Raw genomic sequence first — 22,513 nt, forward strand, 5'->3', positions numbered from 1 at the left:
TGCTTTTTACATTTTTTTATTGAATGTAATATTTAACCAATTTCATAAACAACTAAAGCAGAAGAGACTGTTTGCTCATAATGCTTCCAATCTTCTTTTCTTCCATTTTTCCACATAGACCTTGAATGTCTCCTAGAAATAGAGTGGAATAAACAAGTTCAACACTGTTCCAACTGAAAAGTTACTAATTCTGAACAAAGTGTTATGTCCTGACAAAAGCAAAATCTATTATTCTCTGTCATGCAAAACTAGATCTGTATTGAAGTCTGTATAATTAAGAAAAATACCAGAGAGAGAGAATAAAAGGAAAAGGAAAACCTTGCCAAAAATGCATAATGAAGCTTCTATTACAAAATGCAATAATATAATCAATTTCATTTTAAAAATGAAAATACTTTTTAACTGCAATCTGCAATTGTGTCAAAAAAATTATGAGATGCTTTTAAACACCAAGCTGCATTAGAGAAAAACTGAAATCGGGGAAATCAGAAAATGAGTTATTTCAGTGACTTTAAAAACACACTCTTGTCTTCACTAGCTACATGTAAGAAACAGACATTCTAGGATTTAAATCTGCAAAGTCCAAATAAAAATTGTGATTATAAGTTATGTCAAGATTGCAGGAAAAACTCCACAGCTGTTAAAAGGCTAAACCAAGTATTTTATGCCAAGATTTTCTCCAATTCTTTCTGAGATGAGAAATGAAAAGATCACATTTATGATGTAGCAATATGGAGAAACAGCATACAATCAGGTGTTTACAGAACTACAGAAAAAAAACCTTTTAGAATATAAAAAGCAGCTAGAAAATGGCAATTAAAAGTTTGCTTAGAGAGAGACAAAATACATTAAGTCTTTAAAGTCTGCTTTGCTAAAATGGTTCTAGTAGACTGCTGGTGAAAAGAATGATGTGTATTTACGGTCTTGACAGATTTACCATTTGTCATCCTCAAATAAGGCATATTTGCAGGGTTGCATACATCTGTTGGTAAGGCAGCTAGAAGCAAAGCTGCAACAGAAAACTAATTCCTACAGTTCTAAAATGCCATCCTACCAAAGCAGCAACTTGTACTAGACAGAAACCGGGTAATTAATGAAAACTAAGCCCCATTAATTGTTAAGGAAATACATTCTAGAAGCCTTTTAAAGTTCAATTGCTTAGATAAATGCCCCGAGGACATTTGATAAAGGTACACCTGTAGCTGAGTGCCTGGTAAGGATCAGGTAGTTTAAATATTGTAAGCCCAAGAGGTTTTATTTCCTCAAGTCAACTCCGATGCAAGATTACTGTAGCTCCTATACCACTCAGTACTTCACACGTTACCTCCTTTGAGGAGGCTCTGCAGAGATCTAATCCCCATGTAATCATTCGTGCAATTTGTTTTATTAACACTGAACATACACAGTTCTGCAGATCTATTTCTTAATTAGACAATACTCACAGGGGGCTCAGTGAAAGGGACAGGCTCTCCTGCTTTCTTCAGAAAAGCTGCTATAGATTTCAGAGATAGCTCGTGCAGCTTTATATTCTTCTCTTTTGTTTTCTCATACAGAGCTTTCACAGAAGCAACATCCCCATCCAATTCTGAGGAAAAAAATCCCAAAACAAACCCAGTGATTAAATGCTCCTCTTTTCACCTGTTTCCATGATGTCATGCACTCCTACCACTTGCCAAAACATATTATACATATTTTAATATACAGTATTCCAAATATTCTGGATACTCTTCGTATCCTACTGACAATTCATATAAAAGAACAACACAGGCATTCTAGCTTTCCTTTTTATTGGAGGCTGGATGATCAAGTCCTTCGAGCATGTGCTGGAACCACGTAAGAGTAGGAGCTGTATGGTAAGAACACACCACTCTAGGTGTGTCTTTCCAAAGCAAATGATAAAAAAGAAAACCTAAAACCTAGCTAAAAGCTAAACCAAAAGCCACCCAAACTCAGAATGTGAAAAATCTAGGACAGAATTTCATTCCCCTAAGTAAGGGCAGAATATTGTTAGTTACGAGTGCTGGCTACATCACCGCTATAACCAAGAGGAACAAAGAAAGCAAAGGTCAGATGCTCATGTTAGAATACAAAATTCATTTCATCCCACTGAGTAGGAAAAAACTTTTGCTGACCCACTAACATTATTTAAAACTATAACTGTTCATGTAACCAGTAACATTCTTCTGGCTATTCCATAGAAGGCACCCTGCCCTGCAACAGGTTCTAGCTAATCCATTCTTCATTTATTTAAAACACTATTTACACTTCTAGCTGTAAAACAGTGGGGTGTATGTTTCTCATTCCTCTAAACTGGGAGAGGGAATGAACTCTTCCCTTTACTTTGAGTCTTTCTTAGCCAGACTTTTCTACTGCTCAGACATTTGCTTCAGAAGCATTAGGATGACACTAAAGTGACCCCTTACAGTTTCACTGTAGTCGTCAGGATCCTAGAAGCAGTACAACAGCTCCTATCTGGCACCTTGTGAACCAAAAGCAAGCCATTACGTTCAGTTAAATTCATTTTGCTGCTTGGGAAAATGCAAACATCTCCATCACGGGAGCTGTCTCAGGTCTTACTTGTTCACATTTGGAAATGCCATCTGCATGACCAGAGCGGCTACAAAAACAATGGTTATTAAAGGAAAAAAAACCAAACCCACACAAGCTTTAATTACGCAGAAATGGACAGCTTGTGTCCCATTCTCATGAGAAAACGCTTTCCAGTCATATCTGGCAAGTGGCTGAGCAACTTTATGAATGTGGGATGTTACTGCAGAAAACTGCATGAAGCTTAATGAAATCGAGAATAGAAAATTAATAGAAACTGTTAATTTTCTATTTCTTTAAAATAGATACATGTCTTGTATGGAAGACAAAAAAAAAAACAAAACCCAACAAACTAATACTTAGGTAGCATTTAATGGACCACCCAAATGTGATTTTACACATTTCCCTTTTCTAGAAGTTATCCATAAAAGATCATGCACCTCACCAGATGGAGAAAGTAAAGTCCTGGCACTCCTGAATCCTATCTCAGGATAGGGAGAGGAGTCAATGTCCCCTTATTTGTTCAGTTGTGGATGTCTGATATGCGATCAGACTTTTCAGCTGTGGCCTACATTCTATTGTATCTTTGCTAAATACATAATTATTGTTTGTCCATTTATTTTCATAACTAGCAACAGTAACCAAGTGTGGTAGTAGCACTCTGTTATCTTTCATTCCCCTTTCTAAATAATTACAAGTAATAATGGACCTAGAAAATGATAATACTACAAGGTTGAACTTGACCCAAAATGAGAAATCATGTTTTAAAGCATACTAACTGTAAAATGGTAAAATAAAATTAAAATCTTTTAAACAGAACACCTTATTTCTAGCCCTCTTGGCTAGAACACAACCAGGCAAAGCCTTCTAAATTTCAGCTGTGCTAAGTATTTGCTGATGATCATTTTAACAGCCAAATGAAACTAACCTACTCACCACTTCAGAAAGTATCGAAAATGGAAAAGAAGGGATGATGGAAAGAGGTACCTAAATTGTTGTGGGTGTGTACAGGTCTGACTATATTCTGTCACCACATACTACACACGGTAATAATGTCCCTGAATATCCTAAGAGTAGGACACAACCTGACATCCTTAGAACAAAAATATGCATAGAAAATGCAAAGATGCCCTAGTATGACTCAACCAGTCCAGCCACGGTGAAGTGGATCAAGATGTGCACTCTTCTACTCAATACTGGAGTGGAAATCCCCGTTTCCTACAGGCCAGATGCTTGTCGAGAATAACCCGGGAACAGCTTTTAAAACTGTTCATGCTGGTACTGAATGTCTCCTCTAGAACTTGCCACAAGCCAGATGTATCTCTGCCTAAGAAACCACAGCAACCATCTGTTCATCACATACAGTGTGGCTTTGCATGTTGAATACACTCTCACCGCTCTTTTACATATCATACAGCAAGTGACTGATTCTCTGCAATCTCTTTATGAAATTGTTATACTATGATGCAGTTGGCAAGGGTACTGAAAAAATTACTTAAATCAGTTATGGAGTTTCTACTGGGGTAAAAAGGAGTAAAGGGCTAATGCTAACTACAAAGCAGCAAGTACATCCTGGTGATAAAAGGGCGGGTTTTGTTTTATAAAAACATGTTAGGAAACTCACCCTGCTGTGAATGAAGCCATGGGGCTAAACCATTATGGTAGTGATTGCTGTTTTGAACATTACTAAGCAAGTGAAACTTGTAAGCTAGCTACTACATCATGAGAACTTCTACAACTTCATTCAAATACAGCACTTGTATTTCTTTAACAGCGTAACTTGTATTTGGATTTGAAGCATTCTACTTGAGTTATTCCTGTATTATTTCCTCTGTGATAGAATGGAGCACAAGGGCTTCTGTCGTGTATTACAAGCAGAAAGATATAACACATTCAGAGTATTTACACCTATAATAAAACTGGAGGACCGTATCAGAGCACACAAGGCAAATAACACTACAGCAGAGAGACATAAACTTGCAACTGAGTGTTGCCACAGGGGCTACGTGCTGGATTTTCATGGGTGAAAGTTGCAGATATACATATTTAAATAAGCAACTTGATTTTTTAAGAGCTATTCCTCTCCAACTATAATGAGAACTGATTAGCACCTCAAACCAACTACTTGGGAATATCGAAACGAAGGCCCCTGGAATATTAATTTTGGCTAAATTAAAACAGGTATAAAGAACCTACACTAATAACAGTAAGGTCCTTTGACATTACTGATACTAGTTCTAATGGTTTTCATGACTTTTCTGAATGTCTCAAGAAGTCTTACTAAAAAACTATTCCGGACAATACATTACCGTAACATTTCATGAGGTAACAGTATGCAATTTCTTGATCTAGATGCTTAGGAATCAGTTCCAGAAGGGTCTCGATCATCTTTGCCTACAAAATATAATACACAAAGAGCATTAACTTCAAATCCTAAAGAACAAAATAAAATTGCCAAAGTTCAAATAATTGTGTCAGATCTTTTAAGTGAAATGAACTGCACTGATAACAAAGGAATGGCCTGTACAACCAATGTAGACAACTTCCTTCACAAAATTTTATATGCAGATACGAAATAGTCAAAGAAACTAGGCATAAAAATAAATCAAACAAAATATGGGACTAAGCTCCCTACTCAGTAAGTCTTAACATCAGTTTCTCGCTGTTTTTTTAAAGGAAGCAATCCATATATTAATGAGAATATGTCAGAATCTCAATCAATTAAAAAAAAAATCATGCAAACCACTCAGAAGCCTTAACAGAGGCTGTAGTGGCCATGATCAGTGCTTAAAAGAATTCAGATCACTAATGTGCTTAAATTTGGAACCTCCCTCCCTCAACCTCCGATTCCAGTTTCAAAAACTCTCAGGTCCTGAATTTAAAAAAGTTTATAGAAATTAACAGCATCTTTATCACATGCTGTTAACTTCTACAAGTTATTAAAATTTCAGCTTGAAAAGCTAGAAAAAGCCATGTTTTTCTGATTTCTTCTACAGACACCAAAAGATGGTGTTTATCATCATCATATTTATCACCACTTCAAGTGAAGTTTTAATCTAGGAGTATTTAATGGCAATTTCTACACAACATAAATGTGCAGTTTCCCTCATTTGAAAAGTATCTGTTCTAGTTTGTGTATTAACTGCCTCCTGATGCTGTTCCCCAGTGAAAGAGAAATCAGTGTGGTTTTGTGGTTTATAGAGAATGAGCAAAGCGCCAGGAATCTAAACAGATATTCAAACTAGAAACATACCCAAACCACCTAACCCCATTAGCTGCTGGCTGGGGTTAAACCACGACACAAGTAATATGAAATGTGCCTTTTAATGTAAACACAGAGGCATTTTATCGTTAGATAGAGGCTGAGGTTTTAACTTGCATTTGTATTCACACAATGTAGCAAAAAAAATAAGTACTTTCAGGCTGCAAGACTGAACTGGAGAGTGCAGTAAAACATTTAAAGCACAATGTTTGTGGGGTATAAAGTAAAGCATCAGAAATGCAGGAAATTACTGAAACAATAGAAAAATATTAACTAAACCCTCCTTCTCATCATGCTCCATAAAGTAAATTGTTCCTTTAAATGTAACCAGCTCTGATTATTAACCTTTTCCCTCCCCAAGAAATCTGATAAAGCTATCAACCGTGAAGTTCAAGGTCTAAAACTTCAAAGATTGATGAAATAGTATTCTGCTTCATATACAATGAAATGCATGAAAAAATACTATACCTGTCCAGGCCTAGATGCCGATCTAGCCATAAAATTAATCAAAGCTCTCTTCTCCTCAACTAACGCACCGCACCTCTAAAGAAAAAAGGAATAGTTAATGTATGTCAGAGATAAACAAAATTACTAATCACAGATGTTTAAAATAATATACTAACATACAACCTATTTACAAGGTAATAATAGAACATTAGGTTGAAAAAAACCAACGAAGCAACCCCAAAACCACCATAAAATTACCCCTGAACACAGGAAACAAGTTTGTTTCATGCACCGTTTTGATAAACACTGTTTTAAAATGGAAGGTATAAAGTTTGTTTAAAACAATAGGGGAAAGAATTGAACTAATACTTCAACATACCTCAAAAATGGGTTTAGGACTGCAAAAGAATGAAAAAGAGAAACACTATTCCTCTCCAATTATACTGCCAAGCATTCACAAGTGAGCTAGGGATCATAAGGTTAATTATACATTTAATAAGGTGTCAGGGAGATAACTGCTCGTTTCTTTATAAAAATTAAAATGTACAAAGCAAGTTCTCTTTAAAGTATAATTACCTACACTTATGCATACAAAGGACTGATTTCAATCTCTCTATTTTATAAAAGGCTTTCACTGCAATAGACAGTGTTTGAGAGAGAGAGAAGTTGAACTTGGAAAAGTTTGAGACAGGCCAGATAAAAACCAAAAATCCATCTTACATTAGAAAAAAGGGCAAAATAAAATCTGCAAGACAATATTGTAGTGTATTTTCTTCAAAGGCATCAGTCTCAAGATTCTTACAATGCACAGCGCTTTTTACCAGCTGCAAGACATTTTCAGTACCAAAATGCACAGGAAGAAGAGAATACTGCTCATATAAAAATGCATGTACCATCAATTCACTACATCCAACTAGTGATTTAGACTTATTAAACAAGAAATTATGTAACATGGTCTGACAAGCTCTTTAAGGTCCAAGTGAAAAGGTTTGAAGCCTCATTCCATCAGGCAAACAGACAAAAATATACCTGCAGTGTTCTGACAAAAAAAAATAATGCTTTTTGGAGATAAACTCAGGAGAAATATTCATGGGAGAAACTTGTGACATGTATTCTAGGCAGTCTCATCTACTGTCAGTAGGTGCTGTGAGAGGAAAAAGACAGCCTAGTTGGAGAAATGCTCTCCACAGCCGTCTTTCATGTTGAAACACCAAACCACTTCTGACTTTGTCAGTAAAAGCACCTGCACTCCAGACAGTAAAAAAGTCACCGTTGCTGTCTCTTGAACTGTTATATAGCCTCTTAAATGCATTTTTGAAAGCGAAGTTTCTCCATGTGTATACTAATATGTCAGATTATTGCAAGCAAAATAACTCATTTAGATTGTGAATTACTTTTCAAGAAAATAACAAATGAACAATGATTATTCCTATCTTCTAGTTGCCTATTAGCAGAACAAATGAGCCACAGTAGCCGTCAAGAATGCTTAGCACAAGTGAAAATGTTTCCTACACCATATAAAACCAATATTTTCTCATATACACAGAAGTTTCAACTCCTGCTTGTTTTTGGATGTCCACTTAACATGCAGTATCTACGTTTCCCCCCAGACATAGTGTATAAATGTTATCTCAAGTATGTTACAGAGCCACAAATTTAATTCCAGCAGTTGTATGGTGCGTAGTAACAAGTTTTAGGAAAATATGAATGGAAATTATTCCATGTTTTGAAAAATATTAAGAATTTACAGATTTTACTTTAAATGCAACTCCCCCCTTTCTTCACAGCAGCAAGAAATTGTAAACTATTTGCATTCACTCATTCGATTTCATTAATTTCATCAAAGAGCAGTCAAAATTCAGGAAGAGTAAAAAAAACCTTGAGATTATTCTTTTTTATGTGTCATGCTATATAGCAAGAGGGTTTTATATAAAAACTGTAGTTGCCTTTTAAACTAATACTCAGATGAGCAGTTAGGCAAAGCAATAAACAAAGTAATATTCCAGAGCAGGGAATATACAAATAAGACACCTCACACTGTAGCACAAGTAACTGAACACATCTGTTGGTATGCAAAAAATGGTCTTAGCTGGATGGATGAAGCAGAGCTTTTTCTTTAGCAGCTTAAAATACTTAGGAACTGGTAAACAAGTAGTATGCGCTATGAGGAGATGGTAAAAGGCCTCCCATACAGAACAATCCTCAGACTTAGTGGACTGCCTGACTGCCACCTGCTGGGATGAGTCTCCCTGACAGAGCCTGTTTGTGCACACTCCCATCATCCCACCTCTGGCTTGGCTTTGTCCTTAGCTCTGTGAAAATGGCATGAATGCAGCTGTCTCATCCCTTGAAGATGGCTAACTCAGCTGAGACTGTGGACCAGAAACCAGCGTTTGTCTTTTAACGCATGTGTGACACTCAAGTGAATAGAAAGCAAAATCAGCCCTTAAACCCTGAACACAGAATATCCAATGTTATAGCAACCAAGTGAAATAAAGTCCATGAAAAGCAGACACTGTCTTCTTCTAGTTTGCAAACTGTACAGCTGTAAATTATCATGTTTACAGCACTTAAGAACTGATGTGAGAAGTCGCAAGGAAATGGTTTGCAAGCATTTTGCAAGAAGCAACAGCTTTTGAACAGCAAACATATAAAAGAGTATTTGCTTTGGATGGAACTTCAAGCAGTATAGAACTCTTACACCCTTCAGGTTGTTAGAAGACAAAATACCTTCTGACTCCGGCACCCACTACTAGTGTTAGTACTAACAGCACTAGCCTGTGGTTTGAAATAGCCTAAACCGTGCTACTGCTACGCACACTAATTCAAAAGCATACTAGTACTAACCTATGCTATACAACACCTTTTCCTGACAATTTCTCAGCTAACCTTTGAAGAGCTCTAAGCATTTCTGTACCTCTCTTATTATGTCATTACCTGTATCAGTGATCTGGCATCTTCCACTCTGTTTGCACTGACATATTGAAGGAAAAGATCTGTGACAGGTCTGTAAATTCCATGCTGACTGGCCAGTCGTTCTGCCATCCCACCAACTGAAAAATGATGGGTACATAAGGAAAAAAATTTGATTGAAAAGACACTTTTGTAAACTTCACAGGCATGATTTATGCTGACTGAGCAGGTTTTACATGTAATAGCTCTTTCATAACACCTCTGTCTAGTCAGGCTATTTAAATATCATTGCAATAAACTTACACTTTTCCAAAGCTGGCTCTAGTCCTTCCTCAGACACCCTTCTTAACAAATAGGAAATACTTTGGACACCTCGATCAGGATTCTGTGCACCAGAGATAAGCAGAGGCTCAAGGTATTCCATGGCAGCATCAAGGCTATTCCTAAGAAAAGAGATTGAACTGGTTTAGTTTCTGAAATCAAGATTTCTAAAACTCAAGAAACAATTATATTCAATTCTTTGTTTTCTACATTAAGGTTATATTTCCCAGAATGGGTGAGTACTTGTCACTCAGGTATTGTAAAAGTGAAACCATTTGTGACTGAATGAATAAATTAACCCATAAATAATTTTTTTGACCTTTAACTTGCAAAAAGCCTAAGTAATTTTGACACAATTTTGCCTCAGTAAGAAAGAGAAGTTCTGCTCTCTGTTTTAGGAAAATGTGTTCTGCTAATCTAGAAAGCAAAACCAGAACATTAACAGAAAGCATCTGAATAATTAATGCACGCAACTAAATTTTTTTAATGCTATTCAATTAATTATTTACCCATTTTTTCCCCTGCCTTTTTAGATGCAAAAGACAACACTAAATGTCATTTGCAAGATATTTAAGCATATATAAAGTGTGTACTATTATGCTGCTGCTAAGCCTTTTCATAGGTTCAGACTAGTTGCGGTATGGGAAAAGCAAAGTTGAAGCTGTTTAAATAACCTGTGCCTGCACATAGCAATTTATTTATTTATTCTTGCCACCAATTTACATCTTAAGAACACACAGCATGACTTTGCAATGCTTTTATGACATGGAAATACAGGCAAATATGCAGCTTATGAGACAAATCCTGAAGTTTCTCTACTATTTGAACTGTTGAATTTAGGTAAAAGTCAATGCACTAGAACTGTGTACCAAGGACCACTCAGACCTAAGTATTCACAGGATCAGGTCTTTATAGACAGATTTGTTTTTCAGTAGCTGAAAACAGAGTGAGCTCACTACTGGAACAGGCCTGCACAGCTCTCCTTCAAGTCTTCTTGCTGTTCCAAACACTTCAGTTACTATTCCCTCTGGTCTGCATGCCCAGGCAACCAGGTGTTTGTTATGTACTACACAGTTCTGCAGCTTTCCTGCAGAGTTAGACACAGGAGCTCTACCTGATGAAACTGGTTTGAAATAAAACAGAGTACGTAGGGTTCTTGGAAGACTGGTTCCTGCAAAGCATATTTGAGAAGTTCATAGTATGTCCTTTCTCCCAGAAGTGCTTTCCTCATGCAGTTTTATACAAAGGATAAACTAGCACAGTACCAATGTATCAACTAAAGCAGAAATGCTAGGCAGAAGATGATACTGTATTAAACAGTTGAATCAAAGGATGCTCAAAGTGTGGGGATAATTATCATGATTGAAACAGTGGCCTAAACCAGCGTAGCAGCCGATTTTTTTATAACTAGAAAAAAAAGGACTCCACAGATATATGTCTGACTTTCACATTTTGAAAGAGTAATATTTTGTCATTTCAACTACTGGAACGGGTAGCAGATTTCTGTAGGTGTAGTATGTTAGAACAAAGATACCAAAGCTAAATTACACCACTGTAGAAGACCATATGCCCTCCCAAACGCTTCATAGCTATCCCTGTATTTCATTAAGTCGTTTTCAACCTCAAACATGTTTGGTAAACGATACCAGAACAGAAGTGCACAGCACACTGCTCAACTTGACCAGAATTTTAACAACTAGGACACTGTGATAATGAAATGGATAATGAAAGCAATTTCCCACCACTCTGCATAAAATAATTAAATATACTAGTCCTAGAAATACTTACTTTTTAGTATGAGCCAATGCAATAGCATTAGCTATTAGTGAGGCAGGTATACCAACTGCTTTTGTGCTGTGTTCCAGCATGTCTTGAAGTGCTTGCAGGTTCTTTAGATCTCCTTTTTCTGCCAGAGACTGAATGAGATCCATAACTGCTGATCTACTAGGCAAGGAGCCACTGTCAAGTGTTCCTTTTAAAACAGCCATGGCATCTAATGATGGTAAAGAAACAAGGGAAAAGGAAATCAGATTTTAGTTCAGAATGCAACCATGCTGCTGGTATCATTAACCCTACCCTTTTAAATACATTTACAGAAAATAATTCTCTTGCTGAACTTAAGCCCCAAAACTGCTATAGAGGATAACAACTTGAATATATACACACACTAACAGAAACTTTCTGTTCTGTTAAAATGGAGTACTACAGCATTTTAACCTGAATTTCATCAATAAAATTAAGATACTTCTAAAATTTAATTTAGTACCCAGCTCAAGGAAGGCATCTGTGTCATAAATGGCCTCCTTATGACCATAAAGTCATGGCCTTTTCAGCTTGTTTTTTCTCCAAACTATAACCAATTTTCTTTAAAAAACCCAAAATGTTGCGTGCATAAGAACAGTTTTAAAACGTAATTTATTACTGAAATTGCAAAAGTCTGCTACGCAGACTTGTCTTTTGAAGTGTGCACCAAAACTGTGTTTACCAACATTTAGTTTTTAAATAAAAGCATTGGACAGTTTCCATACAAGATCAAAACCAAACTTGAAATTGGACATTTCCTCAAAAAAATCCTACAATTATAGCAATTACCTATGTTAAAAACATACAAAATCTCTTGTCCATCTACCACAAATTTCCCAAACCCATCACAGTTGAAGTCACCCTCATTGCTCTACCCAGAATTCTTGTCAATTTACGTTATCCATGAGCAAACATCCACAGAAAGACAGGCCCCTCTGGTAAAAATCTTTCACTCCTTACCAACATAGGCAGGATTAGTCACAGATAATAATTATAATACCAAGGGATAACACTCATAATATACACCCACTTGAACTCCACAGCATTAACATTCCAATATGCAGGTACTGCAGAAACGAAGTATTACCTTCTACATGAGAGGAAGAAAAAACATCCTGTATGCCTAACCTCACTCCACAGCAAATTTTTTCTGCTCCCCTCCCTCTCATCCCACCCGCTCCCCCTTTCTTTTTAGGGAAAGAAAAGGAGCAACCCATCAAGGACAAGATTCCCAAAATTTAAAAAGCAAACTTAAAACACATGCTGAAATTCAAATGCTCTCCTGGTGTCCACACTCTCTTTTGCATGGAGCATGCCAGCCTTCTCAAGAACACACACAGAGGAAAATTTGGAAGTTGCATTTTTGTAGCAGTACTGCAAGAAATTATGTACTAGGAGCGTACTGGATAATTCTGCTGGTATCTTTTTATTTTCCCTTATGCAAAAGCATCCATTACTCCTAATCTGAGTTCTTCATTTAATCCCTTGATTTCTTAGTACTTAAAAGCAGGTAACTATGTGCTTGTGAAAACCAACCGTTTATCTTTTAAAAGGCTTTCCTATAAACTCTGCCAATTCCCTGCCATGAAACTTGAGGTCTGACTCTTCAAGTAACCTGGGTTTTACCAAGCTCTTGTTTGGAGATATTACAGCTCTTACAAGTATACTTAGGGACCTACATTACACAGCAAAGAATGATGGTGAATGTAATGAGGAAGTGATAACGCCAGCAAGTTTTACACAAGCAAAAGCCATCACAGGACGCAGGTCAAATGTAGTTAACTAACAATAGATTACAAAAAGACAGTACCCAAAATTTTTCTGGGTAATCAGAAAATGACTAGTCTGGCTGAAGTATTTAGTAGCTTGCATTTTCAAGGGTTCTCCTACAAAAAGAGAAGCAGTATCTTTCAAATTAAAACAGAAACAAGGATCAAGTTGGACTGTTCAATTAAATTACCAAAGTACAGCTTGTTCAATGCAGAAGGTAAAGGAAAATACAGTTTTGCAAAGCAACAGAATTCCAGAGACTTCTTGAGAAACTTCATGTCGTGCAAAAAGAAACATTTTTAGGGTACTGCAAGGGAGAGGGTTTTTGTGGCAGAGAATTTAGTATGCTAGCTAAAAAGCAATCATATAGTTAGCACACGAGACTGGTGGAATAGAGAAACATCCGTGATGTTCTGAAGAAGGGGAGATTTTTCTTCAGTGTAATATTTAGGGAGAATTGACAAAAATCCATTGCATACTGAACGAGAAAAAGCAGACTTGTTAGAGTAAAATCAAACCAGGAAAGTCAGGTGAAGGCCTTGAAAGATGTAAAAACTTAAGACCTGCCAAGAGCAAGGGAAGCAATTGCATTGACCATGTATATTTCAGTTGATAACACCTGGTAATGATGTCAGACTGGAGACTGAAGGGGAAAGGGATTGAAAAGAAGACAAGTTTATGAGCTGCAGAAAGGAGCACACATGAGAAGATGCCTCTCAATGCTTGTCTTAAAGTATGTTAATGGACCTGATATTACACAGGTATGGGCTACTACAGCTATACATAATGGAAATAAATAAAATTAACTGATGGCAGTATAAAAATTGTATTTTCTGGTATGAAAGTAAAATCCAATCCAGTGTAATACATTTTCTTTGTACATTTGTATGTTGTCAGTATGTTTAAAGGTACTGACAGAAATACGCATCAACACTGTATGCTTGCACATGGCTGAAAGACACAGCACTGCACGTAAAACTACCTGCCTGCAGAGTTCCCTTCTCTCACCAGAGTTCTACTGCACAACTGAACAAGTAAAATTCAACACTGTGGAGCTGAACTCTTCCCTGCAAAACAACCAATGCCAAGAACTAAAATAACACAACTGTAAACTTTACCCACCATCTTGCTGGGTACCCTTATGTACTCTTCAGCCACCATTTCCTTTCTGATCATCATTTTTAGGTTAAAAAGAAAAACCAACTGAATATTTTGTTAGTGTTGGTATTGAGAACTATTAAAAAGTATTTGATTAAGTTTTTAAATCAATATTATAATCATTTAGTGCACAATCATGCGCATTTAACAGTCAATTTAACTCATCTGGTATCTCACACAACCAACACAATATGCAAGAAACAACTGCTGGGAATTGTTTCAGATGCTCTAAAGTATGTTAATTTCCAAAGCAAAATGACTTGTGCTGTGAATTTTAACGCACTTGAAAGCCTGTACTTTCTCTCGTTCTGGAGCACAAATTTTGCATGTCTGAAGAGCTGTGATTCATCTTAAGAAAACCCATCTTGTGTTAAATGGAATGGAAACTGGACTAAGTGGTCAAATGACAAGTACATTCATATTCAAGCTGTATTATAAATGCATGTACAGTAATTTACGTCTCTCAGCTACCACAAAAGGCTCTTGATAAGCAGGTAATTTGCTAAATGGACTCCTTTATCCAAGTATTCGAAGGGCGTTACAAGAAAAATCTGCAGAGGCATTAATGTGACGTAAAGGTCAAGCATTGTGACATACCTTTCAAATAATCCCGCCTAACTTGCGATATGATGAGGAGGCTGCTGGCAGCACTGTTCAGTGTGAAGCCCTTGATGTGGGTCTCAGCACTAAAAGAAGCAGACATTTAGAAAGGAATTACTGACATGCTTCTGATACGATAATAAATGGTTGAGCACCAAGGTGAAATTATAAAAACTACTGTTCGTATGTTAAAAATATTGCTGCAAAATATCGACCTGGAGACAGCTTTTGTGTTATCCTGTCAATGGTTATAGAAGGATAATTTTTTTTTGCATTCTGACAGATGACAAAGTTGGAAGTGAGCAACAAAAGAAACAAAGTACAAGATTTTTTTTAAACAATCGGTTCAGATTCTTGAATGCTGACATATTAGATGACTAAAATAACTGCATGCCCTGCATTGTTCTGTTGTATCCTAAGCTGGATACTTTTTCTTCTTTTTTCAATAGTCACCATAATTATAAAATATAAAACTATTCTTTCAGCAATAAAAATGAAACATTTATTTTCAGCACTGTATATTTTAAACATAAACTAAAGCATATTATGAACTAACACCATATCATTTGGTTGATTAATTTTCAAATTTCTGTCATCTAGATGTATACAGGTTTTAAAGTGAACATACTACATTTGCTGCCTTAGCCCTGTTAAAATTGTATTTCACTTATCAATTCTTCATCGCCTGTAATACAAAACTTCACAGATCTATAGCAAAGAGAATCGTTCCTTTAATAACACTGATAGAGCTTTTCTAGCACACTGAAAATTAGTCAAGAGAGACTAACCAGCAATCATATTGATCCTATACTACAAAATGGTCCCGTTCCCAAATGACAGAGAGCCACATTTTTAATATATAAGGATAAGTTTACAAATGTTCATTTCTAGATTACAAAATCTCTACACAGAAAAGGGGGGCATTGCCATTTACCATATCAGCAATCAAGATAAACCTCACTGATCATCTTGAGGCAAACAACTGAGCAGCCTACCTACTTGAACTTAGAGGCTGAGCGGATTGGGAGGTAAGCAGGGTCATTGCTAAATTATTCTCCTCAATCCCAAGAAAATCCTTCACAGTGCACACAATATGACTATCCTCTCAGTCACTTTCAGCCTCCCAGGCTCAGAAATACAGTCACTGGACTCTGGGATTTTCTTACTCTCCCAACCAATCCTCTTAATCCCTGCCTAAGCACCCACTGCTCAGTTCCACGTTTTTTTCCCTTTGTCCCATCTGTCAAAGCCCCTAAGTCAACAATTCATGCATGAGACTGTAAATTACATATAACAAAGGATTTACTTTCTCCAATCTTCCAATCTTTAGTGTGATTAAATAGATGTTAGCTACTATTACAGAACTAATCCATCATTCCAATACTCCTAAATTTCTATTTAAAACTTCTTGGACTAAATGCAGTAAATATTCCTATACGCAGTGCTAGAATGTGAAAACAACTAGACCTTGGCTGACCAACATACTAGTAACCTCCTGGGATGTTTGGTTTGGGGGTTCATTTATTCTAATGCAGAGCAGGAGTGCAATTTCCTTCTGCCGCATCATTTCCGCATGGAAGTTCCTCAGTTCTGTTATGAGGAGGGAGGTTTCAAAATTATCTGACCTTTTCAAATGAAAACCCCACTTATTTTGTTGCCTATGCTACCGCTTATAGTAAGGCACTCAAAATATTATTTAAATTTCAAATTTGGCTTCAAGCAGAGAAAAAAGAAAAAGATGCTGGCTTACAAAAAATGAAGGCAGCTTTCCCGTATTTTATGAAAATATTAGAAGTTGCACAAGTTTCAGGCCACTGCACACATTTAGGCTTTGTAGGAGTAATCTCTTTGTAATACGAGGTTGGAAAAATTGTCAAGCATGCAGAAATGTGTGCAAACCACACAGATTTGCTATTCCTCAGCCATGGGCACTCACACAATCAATTTTGTCTATTTCAGTGAATAATTTAAAACTTACAGACTTTTGAAAATGTTTAATGTAAGCATCATTTTGTTACTAGAAAAAAAGATAGAGAGATAAATGCCATGAATACAGCCAATATGAAGCATTTTCTGTCTTGAGGCAAGTGAGCTGTTACAAGTTTCTTACAATGTCATTATTTGGCATTTCTATGCTACAAGATGGAGTATGAGAGTTCTGAAAAGCACAGGGGTTATGATGGTTGGCTTTGAAGAATCTCTTACCAAGTCCTATTCTCTTTTTTTATTAAAAAACTCAAGGTTCAGAGGTGTGTTCTTTGAAACACATCTCCAACTTCATTAGTCTTTACAGTTTTTTGTTCTTTATTTTTACCCCTGCATTTTGAATTTACATACTAAAACACTTACCTGAAGTGGGAATTCACAATCATTAAAATACTAGGAACAAGCCACTACCTTTTTTCTGCTCTTCCAATCTGCCAATTACTGCTGATAATATGCAATACTTTGTGCATCTTTCTTACAATTGTGTTTGAGCAGGGAAGCAGTCAGTGCAGGGGAATGTTTTAAACTTCTCCCGTGAAGAATCTTTCAATACATTGCAATACATTCATATTTTGTGTAAATGTTTCACAAACTACCTAATTTTTATCAACACACTTTTGTATTTCTGGAAACACCTTCTCTCCATCTTCTATTTATACAGACTTATCAGTTACTTCCATTTCAGGGAGCGTAATGTGGCAAACTGTCTTAGTTTCTCCTTGATATATGCCACGTATCCATCAAGCATAATAATTCATCACCATGAAGCCCAGCTACTGAGACCTCTTTGAAAAAACATTATTTGTTCTGAATGCAGGTGTCAAATACTTTTTCAATGAAAGACATTTCTTTGGTCTAAACACTTTTAAAGAGAATATGAAAATAATAAACATCATCTTACACTATCCTGTTCCCAGACATCAAAGATTAAGTTGGCTCTAAAAATTACTATACTTTTATAGTGCTTTATGCATCATGTAAGTTACCTACAGGCGCTTTCAAATTCAGTGTATCCAGTCAGTGAACACACTTGATGACAACCACTGTTCTTGTTTTAGTTGTAGAAACTTAAAGACTTAAATTACTTACACTTAAATTTTTGTTTTTTCTTTACATTGATAAGTAGTAACACTTTTACTTTGAAGCCTATAATCTGACCAGAACACACATTACAGGCAATAACTAAAACAAGTGGTCTTCCATGCAACTCACTTAAGGTTAATTTGATGCTGTTGATTCTAATAATAGATGTCAGCAGGTCGGGTTTATTTCAGAAGTGTTAGGAGCTGGATCTAAGGTTTATGGTCATCTCCTAGCCACTGGCATTACAGTCAAATGTACCATTTTGCATCTGGCAGGCAGCCAGCTGCCAGGGAGTGTGGGTAGGGTAGGACAGCAGAGGGATGGGGATGGAGGCGGAGGCTCACGGGCACTTAGTAAAGGAATGTTGTCTGTTTGGATATTGCTCGAAAGAGGAAAAGGCAGACTGCCAGGAGGGTGGATTTTCAGTTCTGATGCCAAGTACATTTGTTGATACTGTTAGCTGAAATGAGTTATTAGCAATACATACTGTCACTCTAGTACCTTTTTAATACACAGAACATCTCTCTATGAAACACTGGCATATTTCTTACCATAGCTCCTAATTATCAGTCATGACCTACTGAAAGTTAAGGACTTACCTTTAAATGATCCAGAAATTATTTTAACACATGCCTCACCCAACTTAATTGTTGGGGGACTCAACAACAAATACCCCAAACACAGAGAAGCCTTACATGCGTTTCACTCTGATGGCTTCTTGAAGATAATCCTGTGCTAACAATGCTTTTATAAGGGTAGAGTAAGAATGATGATGAAGTTCATTCTTCTGCATTTTCAGGAAAATACTGTAGGCCTCTAGAAAGGAAAAAAAAAAAAGCCAAAATTAAGTGTCTTATTGCAATGATGTTGATCGTAGATAGAAATCACCTGTTCATTGAAAAGGTCCATCTTAAATCTGTTTATCCTCTCCTTACATCTCAGAGCCCAAAGCTATTTGTCACAGCTTGCTCAAAACTGCTTACATACAACAACGGATGCATATCTTCACGAAGTTTGCTACTGCTCTTTTTCTATATGTGTCTGCTGCTGAAATACCAACACAGCTGTTTAGAAGGGGAAGGCTCAGGATTTTTAAAGCAACACCTAATTCTGGGGTATACAGTTACAGTGTCTGGTGCGTGATCATAACAGCATTTAACAAATAATATAGGAGGTGATTCCAATATGGGGAGATCAAATTATTTGGCTACGACAAGATTTATACAAAACATACAATTTACAAATATACAGATATTTAACAAGTAAACTACGCTGCATTTGTTTGACTGATTAACAGTTTTATTTCATGCATTCACAATAACTGTCAGTGTATGAAAAGATGTTACCAAAAAGGGGGAAAAAATGATAAGCACACTTTTCAGTCATTTATTTTTCTGAAACGAGATTATGCGGCTATAAACACGCAGCTAGAACTGCCATCCAGGCTGTAGCGTATGTTAGAAAGCTGTGTTAAAACCACAAATGATCTTTTATATCTAACCTGCATTTGCATGTTTCATTTAATGAAACAATAAATAACCCCTTTGCTAATGCAAAACACAGCCACAATAACCCTTAAAACTTGACAGAAACACTTGTACAATAACAGTGCGAGGCACTTTAGGTTTTTTTGTACTTCAGAAGTAAAGATGAAGGCATCCCATTTGAATCCTACTGTCACAAGAACAGTCATACTAAGAGCATTTACTACAGTGTGCTGGGGAATTTTGAGCTGGCATTCCCCAAATCAAAACTGCTGGTGTTCCCTTTGGTTTGAATGTTAAAATTCTTCAACCAAAGAGTATAGAATCATAGAATGGTTTGAGTTGGAAGGGACCTTAAAGATCATCTGTGCAACCTGCAGCCTGGTTGAAGTATACCTACATGAGTCTTGAATTAAGATGCATGCCTGATCAGGTATTATCAGCTTAAAGCTTCTTCAAATGGCATCTAAAATTATTAAAGTATATTAGCATTCAAAAGAGAAAGTTCTTGGTTTCCAAATCATACTGTGTTTTAGTAGCTATTTCAAGTACAAAGATTTGTTAGAAAAGTGACAACTTGCCAAGAAAGTCTCAGTTCTCAAGACAGTCAAATTTGTTTCAGCAATTGCAACTGTTTGGGATGTGTGTAACATGATCCCCCAGAGTCAGGTTCTCACACTGAGGAATCATGATAAAAATGAAAATATGACTTAGCATAAATCAAGCACTTCAGGGAACAGCTTTTCAAAACACCTCCATGTCAGAATTGATAAATTTGTGAAATTAGTTACATAACCAGATTAATATCTTTCCTATCAAAAAGCTGATGCTGATAGAAAGTTATATTCTGCCTTATTACATTCACATCAAAATTACACTATACTATTACATAAAAGCAACAACTTTGTGTTTATGCTGTTGGGTTTTTTTCCCAAGCGAACTGTTTCCCAACATTTGTCTTCCCACTAATTCCCAGTAGCTCTAGACCACCTCCTCTCAAATACTGTGTCTTTAAGTAAAAGAATATGCAGGAATAGTTTACTGATAAATTCAGTATCAAATGATATCATTGACAGCAGTTATATTTCACAGTTCTGTTTCAGTCTCCCTGCAAGGTCCAAGCCCTGTTCAACTTCCTCCTCTTCTCTCCTTGATCATTTGCGATATCAAAGGCACAGGACACTTTCCTAGGAATAATGTTATACAATGCACTCCACTAATTTTGAAATGTTTTCAGTGAAAATATTTCTGTGTTTCTCACATTTTCTTTTGAGTCCCCAAATTTACCAGCATGAAGGAAATTCTTGAAAACATTTTGTCTGCCCTAATACGTGATTCTTAAAATTCATAAATTCATATACATAACATGAGGTTGCACAGCCTATATACTGAACATCCAGACTTCAGACCTTGAATCAGTGGTCATGCAACTGAGTAACTCTATAGAGTTATTTCACTAACAGAAGTGTGTGAATTGCTGACAGATTCTTAATTTAAAAACTCACGAGCTTAAGAATCAGTGTGTCCAACCTGTAAAATACCCTGACAATACTCAGGGAAGAAAAAAACTAGGTATCTTGTACTTATAAATCTTTCTCGTTCAGAAAAATTAATTTTTTAAACCTACTTAATTCTATTTCTTATCTACTTCCAAGTGAGATACCTGTTTATATGTCATAGTACAGGTGAAGAAATAACGATTTCCAGAAGACTCAAATACTCTGCATCTTGGCAAATGCTAGAAATGGACTAATTTCCACACCACTTTGAGAGGTCCAGTAATCTAGTTCTGACTCTTGTGAGCCTGCTTTGGGATGAGATGAATAGGAATGGATTTCCAATGATTTAAACACAGACTAAGCTAAAGGAACTGTAACGAAATACACTCCTCCTTTCTATATACAAAGGCAAACACCCATGTATAAGTTAATTCCTTTTTATAGGAGGCAGGGAAGTTTGCACAGAAAAGCTGTTAATTTTTCATAGCAGAACTGATGTGAAGCGATCTCTCAATAAGGCCATTTTATTTCTGAGGTGGTACCCACAGGCACAGGGGTTTGAAACTGCAGGCTGTGGGTCACATCTGGATCTTTTTTTTTAATAGCCTTTATTTCTTTGGGGAAGGAACAACAGGAGGAAAAGTTTGCAAATCCTACAGATGAATATGGACAACTTTAATCTTAGTTATAAAGAAGCTAAAGATGCTACGCACCACACTGAATTCTCCCTTCAAGTACAAATAAACAGCCTTGCAACATCAGTGGATAGAAAATAGACTAACGAGTAAAAGCCAGCTAGGAGGAGAGCAATGGTTATCTCTGTAACATAGTCCCATCTCATTCAATCTTGTCTATTTAATTTCTTTGTCAAATCTATACTTCAATAAGGTATCTGATGTATACTTTGGAACCGTATCTGATCTTAGTGAGACTTCAACAGCAGGGGCAAATACAAAATCTCCAAACAACTTAATTTAATATGTAATTGCCTCTCATAAACATGTCCCAGCTATTTCACTTGGTATCAGTCTTTCATCTCACTACACTTCTCATGTCTCACACCATAAAACTTTTGACCAAAAAGCTACATTTTCTGGGAACTACAGAAATGTACATAAATTTAGTTTCTGCTGTTTAATGGATACGGTTGAAAACCTAGAACATGGTGTTAACCCAACAGTATAAAGTGAATTACAGACCAGCAGTACTTCGGTAACTTGACAATTGGCAACTTCTCTATACACTGGCTTTCAAACGTGCATTCAGAAGTCAGTATTTTTAATGACATTTTCAATATTTAGCATATCCTTCTCATAACAGGTGCTGAAACATAATATTGGCAGGTAACATTATCATGTAACTTTGTTAACATACTAGCAAACCAACAAAATAAAGCAGCAAGCATCTGTGGGTAAGCTGCTCTGTAGTTAACTGAAATCTTAATGCCAAGGGAGGGGGGCAGAGGGGGAAAATTTACCTTTTGCATTGTTTTTCCTGCAAAGCATCCTTATTTTTCTTTCTTCTTCACTAGAAACAGTTGAACTATCGGTATCTTCATGTCCAACCTTTAAAACAAACTTATTTAAGTCACTGTAATGCTATATGTTAAACACTTTTCAATGGAAAGAAATATACTAAAA

The 22,513-nt window shown here is 36.4% G+C and overlaps 1 protein-coding gene across 2 annotated transcripts in view; it reads right to left on the reverse strand.

The window, feature by feature from the left end:
• LRPPRC (leucine rich pentatricopeptide repeat containing) overlaps positions 1-22,513 on the reverse strand; it is a 90,122-nt gene continuing 67,609 nt past the window's right edge. For both annotated transcript variants that reach the window (XM_061367184.1, XM_061367183.1), the window contains exons 29-38: positions 22,351-22,438; positions 18,586-18,706; positions 14,819-14,907; positions 11,279-11,483; positions 9,473-9,612; positions 9,194-9,309; positions 6,278-6,352; positions 4,857-4,941; positions 1,443-1,585; positions 1-132 (exon numbers count right to left, since the gene is read on the reverse strand). In XM_061367184.1, coding sequence (XP_061223168.1) covers positions 76-132; positions 1,443-1,585; positions 4,857-4,941; positions 6,278-6,352; positions 9,194-9,309; positions 9,473-9,612; positions 11,279-11,483; positions 14,819-14,907; positions 18,586-18,706; positions 22,351-22,438 — 1,119 coding nt within the window. In that variant the 3' untranslated portion in view covers positions 1-75. The remainder of the gene's footprint in view (positions 133-1,442; positions 1,586-4,856; positions 4,942-6,277; positions 6,353-9,193; positions 9,310-9,472; positions 9,613-11,278; positions 11,484-14,818; positions 14,908-18,585; positions 18,707-22,350; positions 22,439-22,513) is intronic.

This window comes from Neopsephotus bourkii, unplaced genomic scaffold (genome assembly GCF_033783945.1).
Source record: "Neopsephotus bourkii isolate Nb327-2 ecotype Australia unplaced genomic scaffold, CSIRO-AGI_Nbou_v1 NB_1373, whole genome shotgun sequence".
NCBI classification, from domain to species: Eukaryota; Metazoa; Chordata; class Aves; order Psittaciformes; family Psittacidae; genus Neopsephotus; species Neopsephotus bourkii.